This window comes from Podarcis gaigeae, assembly GCF_964106915.1.
Source record: "Podarcis gaigeae genome assembly, chromosome: 12".
NCBI classification, from domain to species: domain Eukaryota; kingdom Metazoa; phylum Chordata; class Lepidosauria; order Squamata; family Lacertidae; genus Podarcis; species Podarcis gaigeae.
Genome location: NC_139688.1, coordinates 35,919,674 through 35,934,950, shown reverse-complemented (window position 1 = coordinate 35,934,950; position 15,277 = coordinate 35,919,674). Strand labels below are relative to the sequence as shown.

Genomic DNA, 15,277 nt, shown 5'->3' with positions numbered 1-15,277 from the left:
TGCAAATCAAATGTTCTCTTCACTGATTAGTTAATGGGATTATAGTCACTATCTGTAATGCAGAGGCTCTCTTAAGGTTAAAATTGCCTTCATATGGTCAGCTATACAATCTTTCCTTTCGATGCTTCTTTTTGAATATACTACTACTCCAGCATACCTGTGGATTTACATCCAAGATGCACGTCCTTCCAGTCTGAACCACTTCAAGGATAGAATCTATTTTGGTGCCATAAAGGTTTCCTTCATATTCTCCATGTTCCAAGTATCTTCCAGCTTTAACATCTGCCTCCATTTCAACTCGGGACACAAACCTGTAGGCTTGACCATCTTTTTCATCATCCCTTGGCTTTCGTGATGTAACTAGATAAGTTTGACAAATGCACAACACATCAAAAGTTAGACTGACATTGCCACTTGTGTATTCATGCAATTAGATCTTACAGGGCTCAGATCCAAAACGTGTCCTACATGAGCGGAATGGCATTTCATCCAAGGGTGGGGTCCCAAATTTTACCAATTTGTATTCTCAAATGTTGGCACCAAAAACCTGAGAAGTTCCTGAACAGGAACATCAAATGTCACTCTTAAAATTATAAACAAAATTGTCAAGGAATTTTTAAACTGGAACTGCAGACATTCTTACATAACATACAGCCCAATGTTGAATCAGAAATAAATCCAAACTCCATGCAGCTTATTCTCCCTAAGCGAGTGTGTTTTGGTATGCAGTTTGCTGGCACTCAATTACTGCTAGTCAGACAAAGCTACACCACCACCCCAAAAGCACTGTAAAAACGTTTACTTACAAAATATGAGCCAAGTTTATTTCTAGTGTTTTAATCTGCAGTTACTCTAGCTTTCTTCTTGCATCACAATATATAATACCAGCCTGAATCTAACATCATCAGAGAGAAAGAAGGGAAAGATCAGAATCAAGGGTGACAGTATAACTTACATGGCACTGTGGTTCCAAACTTTGTGGGATTTAGTACAATAAACCTGTTTTTCAAACTTCTTCGGCCCACTCCCTGGGCTCCTATTAACACCAATGTCTTTCTTTGAAACGGAGGCATTTTGGCTACTTCCTCATATATCTGAATTTCATGGCGGTCAAATTCTGGACACATTTAACATAATAAAAACAAGACAGTGGAGCATTATACAGTTTCAACACTGTTCAGTGCTCTTTCTATACCTTAGGATACAGACAATTTCCTCCAGAATGTTCGCAAGGATGCTAACATCCTTGCTGGGCTTTTGGCGGTATACGGATGTTCTCTACATACTCATACTGAATCATAGCATCCAGGCATTGTGAAAGGGGTTCACTCCTTCACACAAATTAGGAATAATAATGACCCCTTGGTTCCCAACAGAATGGAGGAACCTATGCACATGGGACTCCTTGCTCACTAGTGCTGAATACAGACACAGAGCAGAGCCAGTGGATATACTCCCACTTCCTACATTTATTGCATATGCATGGAGCTGCTTGCACATCACAACACTAAACAATATGGGGAAAACACTTTGCAGTTTATTATTTTTACTATGGGTTCTGCATTTACTTTGTTATGTCCTGTATTTTAATACTACATAGAAGCCATTGGGAAGACAGCTATCATAAAAAGCAGCATATAAATATTGTAAATTTCAAGAATATTATAAAATATTCCAAATATGATTTGGAAAACATTATGTTAGATTGCAAGAATATACAAATGGAAATAGAGAAAAGCTAAATTTCCCCAGGAGCCATTTTCTGGACTGGTATGGATAAGAACAGGTGCTCAATATAGAAGTATCATAACAGGAGGAAATGAAGATAAAAGCGCTTTTTTCAAATTAATATTCTCCTTGTGTTGAAAATTATAAATTAAGAAACAAAATACAAATCAATTCAAAATGTTCATGCTGGGTTTGTTCTGTTGTGATGCAGTATTTAATGCTAAAAGTTCATATACCTGCATTTCTAGTTGTGAGATACATCATCTTTTTCTTCTTTTTACTACTTATTGTTCCACAAAAAGGACCTGAAAATATATGTGGAAAAGTAAAAAACAGAAAACCGAAAGTTTTAAATACTCCATGGCAACTTAGAATAAATTTTCATCAATGCTAGGAAAGATTGGAATTATCTTTTACAACCAAAAGCTATGCTACCCTTGAGTAAATTGGGTTTATGAAGTTGTAAGCTGACAAATACTTGTGTTTATAAAGTCAGTTTGCTTTCTACTTAATATTGCCTGTGTACCAGCAGGTGGCAGAAAGGCCTCAAATTTGCAAGGGAGTGAATATTTTAATTGTTGCTTTTTGTTTTATCTCAGGTCAAATAATTTGTAATTGCCAAAACCACTGATGCACTTCCATTATTCATACCTTCTTGAACTTGCAGATTCAGAAGTGATGCAAAGTACTACACTGCTGTGCTCCTTACCTGAATTGTCCCAATCCCGTCGAACAAATGCTTTCCTCTTTTCTTCCAAGAACTGGCTAGGGATTAGGCCTGCACTTCCTCCTTCTTTGACATGGCTAGCCTGGAATCAAATTAAACATGTTTTGGCACCAACCCATAGTAAAACAACAACTACTACTACTACTAATGTAACAAAGATCTTATTTAATATGCCTCAGTTTAGCTACATCAACATGTTTGGATTTAAAGCAATACCACATACTGCTACTAGGTAATAACTGGAACATTTAGTTCAATGTGGGTGTCAGAATAGATGGGTCTTCTGAAACAGTGATTTGAATTTTCTCCCCTGTACTCCACCCAAAAAACCCAACTACAACTCACTCTTCATTGAACATTCCCAGAGTATAGTTTTGCTAGTTTATTACCAGTTAACTATTTAAGCATTCATTTCACAGTCTTATTTCTAGTATGAAATGTTGACTCAAGTGGTTCATAAACAATTTCAAACATTTTATAGCCAGATTTCGACTGAGGTCTACATGAATCTTCCAATTTCTTCAGAAATCTCCCAAGAACTTCATTTGTTGTTATTTTGCAAACTAAAATGTCATCCCAACACAAGGAAGAGCTTTGCAGAATCAGATCAAAGATCCATCTATTACAGCATCCTGCTTTTTGCTGTGACCCAGGAGATGCATTTGAAAGCCCACAAGCAAGAAATGAAAGCCATAGCCTTCTTCTGCTGTCAAAATCAGCTGCTGTGACATATTGTCTCTGATCCTGTAAATTGCATCATGACTAGTACTCCATACTAGACTTATCCTCCATGAATTTGTCTATTCTCTAAGAAGCTAGAGGCCATCTATCTAGAGGTCACCCCCAGAACTTGTGGCAGCAAATTTCACAATTTAACTGAGCACTGTATGGAGTCCTTCCTTTTTTCTTTCTTCCTTTTTTGTCTCTCCTTTATCTCTTTTCAATCAGCTTCATTAAATTACTTCAGAGTACAAGTATTATGAGAGAGAAAGAGAAACCTTTGACCATTTTCCCCCCTTAGACATAATGTTCCTTTGTTCATCTCCCCCCTCCCCTTACTCACCCCTTTTCTAAACTAAAAAGCCCCAGATGTTGTAGCCTTTTCTTGCAAGTTACATCCAATCCCTGTTCATTTTGACTGCCTTTTTCTACACCTTTTCCAGCTGTGGGGTATCATTTTCTGAGATGCAGCATCCAGAACTGCACAAAATATTCCAAGTACAGATGGACCAACAGAGCACATCATAGATTTGTATAAAGGTACTACAATGCTGGAGGTTTTATTTTGGACCTATTTCCTAATCATTTGTAGCATGGCATTCACTTTTTTCACAGCTGCTGCACATCACAGCATCTTTAGGAGCTATCCACCATAACAAAAATGTCTTTCCCAATTAGCCACCACTAGTTCAGACCCCAATGTGAAGGTATGATTTTCTGCCTCATGTGCATCGCAGGACAACACAAAAGCCTGCAGGATCTGATAGCAATAGCAACAAGGAGTCGGACAGTAACTGCCAAAGCCCCCTTCTAGAGCCCCTTCGTGAACCACTGCAAAACCCTCTTAATGCCTACATCATAAAGCCTATACAGAAAGAAACCATGGTCAACAGTTATCAAAAGCCACTGAGAGGTCTAGAATGGTTTGCTCTCCTTCTGTTTTTCTCCCAGCCTAGGAAGGATAAAGCAGTCTCAATAGCCTGCCCATGCTTCAAAAGCCAGACCTGAACCCTGACTGAAGAAGATCTAGAAACTGTGCCTGATCCATGTGCCTGGAGTTCTATAGCAACTTTGTGCTTGAATATTCAGCCCAGAACAAGAATATCAGCAACAAAGCAATAATTAAGAACTTCTGGGCCCAGAGCAGGCTTATTCAGAAGTAGTCATGCCACTGTCACTTTTAAAAGTAGGCCACTTTGACTATCAAGCAGATGTTTAACACCTTCCTGGACGCAGCTGATGAATCCCTTGCTGTTTGTAATGAATCAAGATGGGCGAGAGTTGAAAAGACACAAAGTGGGCTGTACTTGTCCAAGCAGCTAGTCCACATTCCTCAACCTCAAAAACTGAATCCAACTGAATCAAGACCACAGGACCAAGTAATGTTCTAATCACTTTATAGACGGACATGATTAAAATCGTTGCATCTGATAGACAGCAGACACGAGTGCCTTTATCCTTGGAGTGCTTTGCATACAAGTCCCACTGGATTCCTTATCATCACCATATGGGCCAAATTGCAGACCTTGAACCACACAGAAAAGTTCCATTGGAAAGCACCCTGAAGATAAAACATTGTTGAAAAAGAACTGCTTCTTTACTGACATTCCAGCCATGGGGTATAATCTATAATGAGCTCCAACCAGTGATCAGATCCACCCCCTCCACAAGTCTTCATAATTGCTTCACTGTCGTCAGCTCCCCCTAATACTAAGGAACTGAAGTAATTCTCAGTAGAAAAATGGTGCTTAGGAACAATTGTGCCAACTGCCTAATAACTCCACAGAGTGACCAAGGTATTGACAGAAGCACTAAACATGCCAACCAGAAAATCCCAATGTTCTTTGGAATGCTGTAACTGCCAATGACATGTGTTTCCCATTCATCTAGTGTGGAGAGTTCCATTTAAAGCTCTTCATTCTGCTTTTTTTAAATATAATGCTAAGTAATTTTGTGTCATTTCTCACTTCACTGCCCACCCCTAACTTGAGATCACTTACCAGCAACTTAAGAAGCATCAGTTCCAACAATGATCCCTGGAGAATCCTTCTTATTATCTCTCTATGGTAAACATTCAATTTATTTCTACTCTTCGCTTTCTGTGTTTAACCAGTTATGAATCTCTTATTCCAAAGTTTACTCAGGAGACACTGATGAATACTAAATCAAAGGCCTTTTGGAAATCCATGTACAGCACTGTCTACGTGATCACCCCTATCCACATGCTTGACACTAAGAACTAGAAAAGTTTAGTGGGTGACTCCCTTTGCAGAACCCATGCTGATTCTTCTTCTGAAATATTAGTTCTTCTATATGCTTGACAAAATCATATTTAATAAAGCTTTCTACCAATTTATTTGGAACAGAAAGCAACACAAACCAAAACTATTTCCTCTAATTTCAGTAGATTGTGGCCTTAGAAAGTAACCTAACCATAAGTGTTGAAGATAGCAGGTGTCGTTCTTTCTTCTTATACTTATTCCTAATACTGGTGTATAAACTTAAATCCAGTTCAAATTCAAAAACTTGCATATGTTGCCAACAGCCCGTAAATAATGTAAGAAAATGCAAATCAATCTAATCCAATCAACCTGAATAAAATCACAATATTCACATGAAATTCAGGGGTGGGAGAGTGAGGGAAAATGGAGCAAAAACGGAGCAAAGCTGCTTATAGTACTAAGCTATATGGAAATAAGGCAAATAATTCCATAGGAAGTGTTTCGTCCATCTCCATTTCTCTTGAAATATCTGGGCTGATCTCCACTTACACAGCAGGATCCCCAGTCATGCTGTGGAAAGAAAGCTAGAAAAAAACTAGAATGCAGTGGGCCGAATGCTAGGATAAACCACAGCTGCTAGAGCAGTAAGCCTAGTGAAATGAGATGCTTTGAATCACAGAGCCAAGGTAATATCAAAGTTCGATCACATCCTTTTTTGCTCAATAAATACACAAAATCTGCCAACCTCGCTAGCCTAAAGTTATATAAGAAACCTACCACCTCATACATTGTTCCTCACTAGGTTTTCTATAAAACATTCATGCTATATTCCGATTGAATAAAGCAGCCTCAGGTAACCTGGCTCCCTAGTAATCAGCAGTGGACCAATTTAAAACATTCCTGTCTCTCTCATTCCATTATTTTTCTTGATATAAAAATTCATTGCAACCATTTGGAATGAACTAATTCTGACCACGAGGGGATGTACATTAAAAATAGCTGTCTACAATTGAAGTTTGAAAGCAGTCCCTTATGACACTGAATCATAGGCAGATCAGTCTTTAAAAATACTGCAATGTGCATTTGAATAGGAAGACTTTGCACAACAATAAAATATGCAACAAATAAAGGAATAAAGCTAAAGAAATGACAAGTCTTATTGTCTTCTAACCTGCCACCAGTTTGGGTCTTCACGATTCACAATTTGAAGAATTTCTCCTTTAGAAAACTTGAGCCCTGCTTCTTTGCATGGAATCAGGTTGTCGTTATATGGATTATAATCGAAGTGACACTTAACAAATACCTGTAATGAATAATGAAAGGGCTTAGCAAGTTCACATGGTGCTTTCTGCTTAACTCTAGACAATGCATGTTTTGAAGAAGACAATTAAGTTTCTAGCAAGTATAAAAGCAGTTAGCACAAATGGGCAAATTACTGACATTGGTCTGCATTTCACATCACACTTACCCCGACCATGGCTAATCATGGCTTAGCCCAAATGAGTAAGCGTGTGGGCTCCCAGAGAGCAGAACACAGCCAGCCTGGTCTTCCCTGGTTGTTTTGTTATTGTGCTTTGCTAAGCCATTGTTTTGCTGAACTTGTTGTCTGAACCCAGACTTGCGCTTTTGCTCATTCCAGGCGAATCACAAGCTGTACACCATAGGGTAAACAGTGGTTAAAGGTTGTGGCTTGTCTAGAGAGAGCTGACGCACAAGCCTGGGCTCAAACACACTAAGCCAAACCATGAACTTGTCTTAGCAAAGCATATTAATGAAACTGGAGAGCAGCACAGCAGCTACAATTTCCCCTCTGAGTGCCCACACATTCACTCATGCACATTTGACTTGTGTGATGTATGAATGAGGGCATTAAACTTAGTGGCTGCATAAACTATGTTTTAAGTGTTAAAAATATTTCCCAAACATTAGCTAACAATAATCATAGGAGGTGAGAGCAATGCTTAGTTTTTAATTAAGAAGGGTGCACTACTGAAACTTGTGTGGCGATCCCTGCTATCTATCATGAAAAGAAACCTGCTCCTTAGTTCCAAGTGCAGAAAGGCTGCAGTTGACCAATGGAATGAGGGAATGTACTCTTTACATGCTCAGCTAATATGGCTTCCCTGCTCCTCCTACTACAACCACCTCGGTTATCAATGAAATAGTAAGCCTTAAGAGACTTCTTTTTGAATGCATTTAAAGTTTAAATTTATGTGGTGTGCTTTATTCCAGTTTTTCTGCAGTTCAGCAGAGCATATATGGGTGGTTCTATACTTTATGCCGCATATTGCTTTTTTTATATATGTAAAATGCACACTGCCAAGAGCCTTTTTGGGAGAAAATACTAGGAAAAAATCAAAACAAAAAGGTAAACACTAGTCAGATACATATTACGGAAGAATTGAGAACACTTTGAATGTCTGCCAACAATTTATATTTGATGACAAAACTAATTCTTTCCAAACATTTCATCAGTATAGTTTGTTCTGTGCTTTTCAAAGAAAAATATCCCTTTTGACATAACAAATTGATCCAGCAAATCCTTCTTCTGTAAAGATGGGCTCCCTTCTTATGCAATGAGGTTTTCTTTTCTACTCTGCATATTTGAGAACTGGATCAGAGCCCAGCCAGCCAAATGTAGCTTCACAACATGTTAGTACTGTGTAGACTTAATATTTTTCATAAACTTTTTAAATATAGAAAGTTGTAATCTTGAGCAAAAACAAAATGCTAACCTAAGAATTTATAAAAGAAGACTAAATGTAGCTCATTTTTTGTTTTAACTATAAACTGTATATAGTTTAAGCATATGTTGGACACAAAGGTATCAAAGTAAATGATACACTTTTTCTCATTTAAGAGTAATTCACAAAAACAGAACTCCCTTAGGAAAGTAATATAAAGCCCTTTTGTAGACAGTAAAGAGCAGCTTCAGAGGTGATCTCCTGCTCTGTTGATACACTGACGAGTTGTGGCAATGTATGTATTCTAAGTGAAAGAAAACCTTGTGCAATTATGGCACATTATAATCTAACAAAAGTGTCATATTAATCCTGCATAGTATACACTCTACATAAGGATTTTATATTCCATCAAGTGGCCATTGGTGATCCATTGATTGTAGACAACTGATTACTAGTTATGAGAATACACACACACACACACACACACACACACACACAAATATAAAGAAAAAATAAAACATATAACCAAATTTATCCCCTGCAATAGTTGATTTAATTAACATTAGAGTAAAGGAAAGGAAACAAATGAAGTCCCTTCAAGTGAAACATAGTACTACTCACCTGTTGGGGAATAATATTATCTCTGTAGCTAGGAAGGATCTTCAGAGTGACACTTCCACTAATACTTTTCAGAAGTTCTTGCAACTCTTTTGGATTGTTTCCAACTTCATGACCATTAACCTCTTTAATAATATCACCCACATGTAGAAGGCCTTGTCGATCTATCATTCCTCCATGAAGGATTCTTGCAATTACCAGATCGTTATTCTCCACCCTAAATGTTACACCCTAAATGAACAGTGGAAGGGCATCAGAGTTTAGCTCAACAACATATATCCACATTTTAAAACTAGACTCTTAATACTGTGATTGCATATCACATGAGAATTGTTAAAACTTTTATGTTCCTGAAATCCAAAAAACGAAAAGTATTTCAAATAAGGAACTGACTAACAAAAATCTATTTGTCAGGCTTTCAGCTGACAGGAATGATTCGAGACAATTCTGAGTTCATTAAGGTTTATTCCACGGTGTAGGTAGCAAGAATGTATGCTACCCAGTTAACATATATAAAATCAAGCTTACAGTTACCGAGGCCCCTGAGGAGCTTCTGGTAAATGGCATTATTTTACCCAACACAGCTAAAGGTTTGAACAGCTCTTGAAAACTCTGAACTACTCAGATGCACTTAAGAAGTTTTCCCTTCCCTACTTCTGTTCCACCTTAGGCTATAGCTTCAGTTGAGACTGCATTTATCTTCTTACAACATAGGTTAAGAGAAGCAAGAAAGTCAATATACACAGACATGTCAAATATTCCTCCCCTCTGTATGTAGGGAAGGTGGGAAAACGGAATGTTCTTTCACAATTTACTTACCAGTGGCTCCCCTGCTCTTTTGTGAATGCCAAGTATACGGATGGCATCCACGGGCACTATCTGATTGTTCACTGAAGAATTATTGATTTCTGGGCTAGAGGGAGGAGATTCATAACATTTTGATGCCACAATATCATGGGCTTCCAAGAGTGACTGCAAAAAACAAAACAAACAAACATACATACATATGTAATGGAGTGTAGCAGTGTAGTCACTAATGTTACATTTGTTTCTATCTAAGTGATAATTGTCCCAACAGTCAGAAAAGGAGAAATGTGATAACTCCTTAATATTTCTGTGTACAAGTGGACACTGCAAAATTTCATAAGCTCAATTCTCATGTCAAAAGTGCAAGACAGTAAGCTTCTAGTTACTCCTTTTTTACTAGTTTTCATTTTAAGGTAATTGTTCCTATGCATGTTCTGCAGTTTAGAAAGTGGTGCTTAAATCTCATTTAAACTAGAGCAACAAATTGTTTAAGATTAACAGAGGTTTCTTCCACTTCAGCAAAACGCAAAGCATAGCTAACTCTCTGGATAAAGGACACAGTGTTTTATCTTTAATTAGATGAAAATTGATTTTGATACATTATAGTTAGTAAGTGAACAAAAGTATTTTTTATTGTTAAGAATGAAGTAATCTTACCAAAAAGTGTGGCTCCTTCAGTATACCAACCAACTCTGCAATGTTTTCATCTTTGTTTATTAATGGACTGATGTCTTCAAGAATCTCATTTACCAATTCCAGATTGTTGTCACTGACAGCCTCAAGCTTAGAATCTTCCAGTCGTTCATGAGCCTGTGAAGATTGGAAAATAGACCTTAGATTGACTGGAAAGTTTTTGATTAACAACTCTGCTTCTCCAACTGTATTGCCTCTGGTTGCTTGTTCAGATAGTCTAGCATACAACTCCATCTTCTGAATAGTTATTTGGTTCCCCTACCTCTAGCAAAACAAGCAAGATACCATGGTTAGCATACAGCTCTGTGGGAGCAATAAAATGTATCTAGCCACAGAAACAAGGTTAGCAGGTTTTTCCCTCACCTTCGCAACTGTTATGGGGACTAGTGTTCACTTAATCCTGTGCACCATCACCATACACGTGAAACTGATTTCTTAAAGCATAAATAGGCCAACAAGGTTGGCAGCTGTGGGTGATATATGGTTAGTGAAAGCACCTTTTACCCGGAATCACAGAATTGTAGAGGTGGAAGGGACCCTGAGGATCATCTAGTTCAACCCTCTGCAATGCAGGAATATGCAGCTGTCTCATCTGGGGATCGAACCTGAGACCTTGGTGTTATCAGCACCATGCTCTACCCAACTGAGCTATCATAAATCCTCATTGGGAAGGCTTTTCTCTGGCCTTCCTGAATTGTGATGTTGCTGTCTTGTATACTGTTTTGCTCACTGATCTATTTATGGCACTTTATTACTTTAGTCTGCTCTTCACTGCTATGAGTGCCTTTGAGCTAAAAAACCAGCATACAAATAAATTGTAATCACAATCCTTGAGATCTTGATTCAAGGAAAGTGTTGCTAGCAAAGTGTAATCTGGATATCCAGATTTCCAGCATATAAACATTTTATCTTTAAAAGTCTGTTAACAGTGCATTCAAGAATTCTGATATGGAAACTTTAAACTCATATATTTAGTTTCTCTCTTTAAGCAGCCACCAGATTCTCTACTCCATTCATTTTTTTGGCACAAGTATCGATTTATCCTCAACTATTGTAAGTTTTAGAAAAACAGATCAGCGTTCCTTTACTGAAATTATGTATACAATTTTGTGATCCTAACTGTCTATAATATGGGAAACTGCCTTAAGTAATAGTTGCCAGTGAACTCAGTCACCAGAAACCTAACTACAGTGTCTGTGGGAAGAGTAGAACACCGGGTTGAAAGGAGCAGACAAAATCCCCTCGAAATACTCAGCCTTTCAAAAGGCTTATAATTATAATTCATTTCGCTTCTATATCACTTTGTATCATTAAGGAAAAATAATCTGAAATCAGTTTTCAACACATTAAAACATCAAATACAACAATCCAGTTCTAAAACATTACACTCCTCTTTCCATGCTGGGTGACATCACTTTGTACACAGGGACTTGAAGCTTATTCAGCTGTGAGTGTGTGGGGCAAGTTCTTCACACTCATTGCCCTGCAGAATCTTGCTAGTTCATACCAAGAGGGTTATAGACACAGAAATCTAGGCCCCACTGCACACATGATAAAGTCCAGCAACTCTCCATATACTGAGCTCTTTCCAGCCCCACCTTCATGCTAAATTTTGAAGTTAATATTAATATATATATATTTATATATATATATATATATATTTAAACAACACTTTCACCTTAGCAAGCGATCTTACAATAGGATTCTCCATAATTCCTTTCAAGAAAATAAGGTCTATTTCTTCAGCTCCTGCTGATGGAGGCAAGTCCGTAAGGTTGTCCAAAACTTGCTGCATTGCTGCTGAAAAGATGAAAAGGGAGAAGTTGAGCAAGAGCTCATTTTTTAAAAAGTTAGGCTTAATCAAATAAATTTAGCATGCTGATTTTTCCTTTAAAACTGTCATTAAACTATTTAAGGCCCAAGCACACTGTTTTCATGTCATCTGATTATCTATTTTTTAAAGAAGCATTTGAACAGTTTACATATAAGTGTGTAAAAAACTAAGTCATCATTAGTGCTTATGGCACAGTTCAAACCCAGTTACTGTGTATGTTGTTGTAAGTGAACCAATCTGTATGCTTAGAATAGAGATATAAAAGACATGGTCAAGAGTGCTGAACCTAAATGGATGTAATTAATGACCCACAATTGTATTTGAAGGCACAAGTATACACTCAGAGTTGCATTAAATTTTAGCTGATCAGAATAATCCCACCACCATTAAACAAAACATCTTAAGTGCATAATATTGTGAAAAGGAGGTATGGCGGTATTCAGAAATAAGCTGAGAAGAAAAAGCAGCTACCCCTTTCAAAAACACAAGCAACAAGTCTGTTAAGAACACAAATCTCATTTGAGAAAATTCCAGTAGATTCTGCACTGTTGTAATCTAGTTGCCTTTATTGTATAAGATGAACAGAAGACACTCTTAATAGCCCCTTCTTCAAAAATCTATTTCTTTTTCTAGCCAGTTGTACTTAGTACAATTTTTCAGCCATATAGTACCATTCTCAAAGTGAAATGGAGTTGGGTTTTAAGGAATAGCTGCTATACCCACACTTTCTAATAAATGCATCCCATTTCTTCCTAGCAAACAAGTTCTCACTGAAAGCATGTGTAGGAGGCTAATGACAGTCACATTATGCTTTCAGAAATTCTGACAGCAACGGGGATTTTTTTTTCTTTAGTGGATAAACCAAGGTTGTTGCCAATCACTCGTAAGGTTTCTGAAACATAATGCAGTTGTGCTAGTTAACATAAAGATTAGGGGGAGCAACGCAGGCATAGCAGAAAATTCAAGTTAATAATCCAGGCTGTTCTGGAACTTGAAGAAACAGATACTAGCACCCAGCCATCTAAAATATTTTTCCAGTTCTGCCTAAAGAAACCAAGACAACTAGTGTAAGCTGCCACCATGTTTAAACTCAAAGATCTTGAAAGATGCACAGAAATTTTTCTCACATCTAATATGTCTGTGTACACCCACAGGTTTTCTACATGCTTGAGACAAATGTATAAGCTACATAGTGTTCAGTTCCAGTCTCTACACCTCAGAAAAAGGTATTATACATTTGGAAAAGGACAACCAAATGATCCACTCCCCTATGATGAAAGGTTACAATATCGGGAGCTTTTTAGTTTAGAAAACAAGAAAAAGGAAGGGGGCAGGACATGACAGACGTGTGTAAAATTATGCATGGTGTGAACAAAAACAGACATACTAGAACAGGGGCCATCCAGTGAAGCTGAATATTGCAAGGACAGTTCAGGACAGACAAAAGAAAGTACTTCTTCACAGGGCACACAGCTAAAATTGTCTCTCAATGGCTATATTTCACCAAGTAACTGAAGTTGCCATTGTCTTAGGGAGTAATGTGGTAGGGACAAATGATGTTTGTATAATACCTATTACTGGAACCAATTTGTATAATAATTGAGAATATAGGGGGGGACTAAAAAATTCTACTTCACTAAACCCAAGGCTCACATCCTAATCAATATATATAGTAGCTCTTGAAATTTTATATTGTGCCAATTGTACAAAACACAATCAGTCTTGCTGTTGTAATTTATTTGATATGGCCCATTTCAGGTACACATCTTGCACTATGAGCCCACGTTATAAAAGCAAATGAATTATTATTAGAAAATGAATAATATGCTATTTCATAAAATGTAACAAGGCTGCTTACAACATAATAGTAGCAATAAAATCAGTCTTTAATTACATTTAATAGATACCTATAGACTGAATAAAGCAGCAGTAGATACTGGTTGGTTTAAAGAAAAACTCATATTGTGAAAGCCTATCTAAACAGTTCAGTTTTTAGAAGATGTCTGAAAGTGGGTTGGGACAACTTCCCTCTAATAAATTTGGGAGCATGTGCATGACACCGCCTCTCTATTCCAATTATTTGATCCAAACAACTCTGTAAGGTAGAGGCTATTCTGAGCAATGAGACTGGCCCAAGATGACCCAATTAATTCCATGGCTAGAACATAACCTATTACAGTATGACTGGCAGTGAATCACCACAGCTTCTTTTCCCAACATCCCATCCCATCCCATCTCAGGGACAGATCCACAAATTTTGCACATTCATACCACTACCACCAGACTTGCTCATATCTTGCCTCATATCCTCGCCACTCCACTGGAAGTCTGAGGAGCAACAGCTTCTCATTTCGGCTCTGTCCAGTTGCTATAGCTGGAACAAGGAAGGACACCATGGTATCTCTAGAGTTATTTTGACTTTCTCTGTTGTGTGTAGATTGGCTGGATCTTCAAAACTCATTTGCTCAACAGACATTTGTCCTTTATTTTAACACAATGTCTTTGGATTATATAAAAGTATAATTTAGTGTGTGGATAGGTCTGCAATTTTAATGAATGTTGATTCCCTTTATTCAAAATCCAGAGATAGATGGCAACCAGCCCAATCCATTATGTTCATGTCCACCATTCTAAAAAACAACTTCACATCAGACTTCTATCAACAGTTGTTCATATAAAGCTCCACATACAGGCAATTAAGACTAATCTCAACCATTTTCAAGCAGTGGCGGTGTATCCAACAATAATATCAGTCTTGTATAAATTATATTAATCTATACTATTAAAATGCAGTGGCTGACATTTATTTTTGTGAGGAAGCACATACTTCCTCAGCAGGATATAAATGATCCCAACAGGTTAGGTTAATGTCCGTCCAGCCCAGAATGTAATATTCAACTGTGGTGGCCAGTATAATTTCTTTCTAAGGGCATGTATTACAAGAAAAGTTATATGGAACTGTAATTCACTCTAAGCTTAAGGAAGACAATGTTTTAATGGCATCTTACAAATGAGCTTCATCATACTGGTTAATAGCTATAAATCAGGACTACCAGTTTAGACATGTCTAATCTTTTTCTAAACCCAGTTGTGCTATTGGCTGTGATAATATCCTTCAGCAATTAATCAATAGCTCCTTAGTACCATGCATGAAGGCCTTTTCTTTAAAGTAAACATACAAATTATACAATTCTCTTGAAACAAGTTATCTTTAAAGAAACCAATTATTTATCATCATGAATTA

General features: G+C 37.4%; 1 protein-coding gene across 21 annotated transcripts in view; it reads right to left on the bottom strand.

Annotated features, from left to right (window-relative positions):
* PALS2 (protein associated with LIN7 2, MAGUK p55 family member) overlaps positions 1–15,277 on the bottom strand; it is a 38,369-nt gene that overhangs the window by 9,154 nt on the left and 13,938 nt on the right. For 6 of the 21 annotated variants that reach the window (XR_014556825.1, XR_014556826.1, XM_083705919.1 and 3 more), the window contains 9 exons: positions 11,878–11,999; positions 10,164–10,316; positions 9,519–9,671; positions 8,703–8,930; positions 6,569–6,700; positions 2,438–2,537; positions 1,965–2,033; positions 956–1,117; positions 158–360 (listed from right to left, as the gene is read on the bottom strand). Coding sequence is in view for 17 of the 21 variants with exons in the window: in XM_083705919.1 (XP_083562045.1) it covers positions 158–360; positions 956–1,117; positions 1,965–2,033; positions 2,438–2,537; positions 6,569–6,700; positions 8,703–8,930; positions 9,519–9,671; positions 10,164–10,316; positions 11,878–11,994 (1,317 nt within the window). In the remaining 4 variants the exon portion in view is untranslated. The remainder of the gene's footprint in view (positions 1–157; positions 361–955; positions 1,118–1,964; positions 2,034–2,437; positions 2,538–6,568; positions 6,701–8,702; positions 8,931–9,518; positions 9,672–10,163; positions 10,317–11,877; positions 12,000–15,277) is intronic. The other 15 variants (XR_014556827.1, XM_083705921.1, XM_083705926.1 and 12 more) reach the window with 3 other exon arrangements.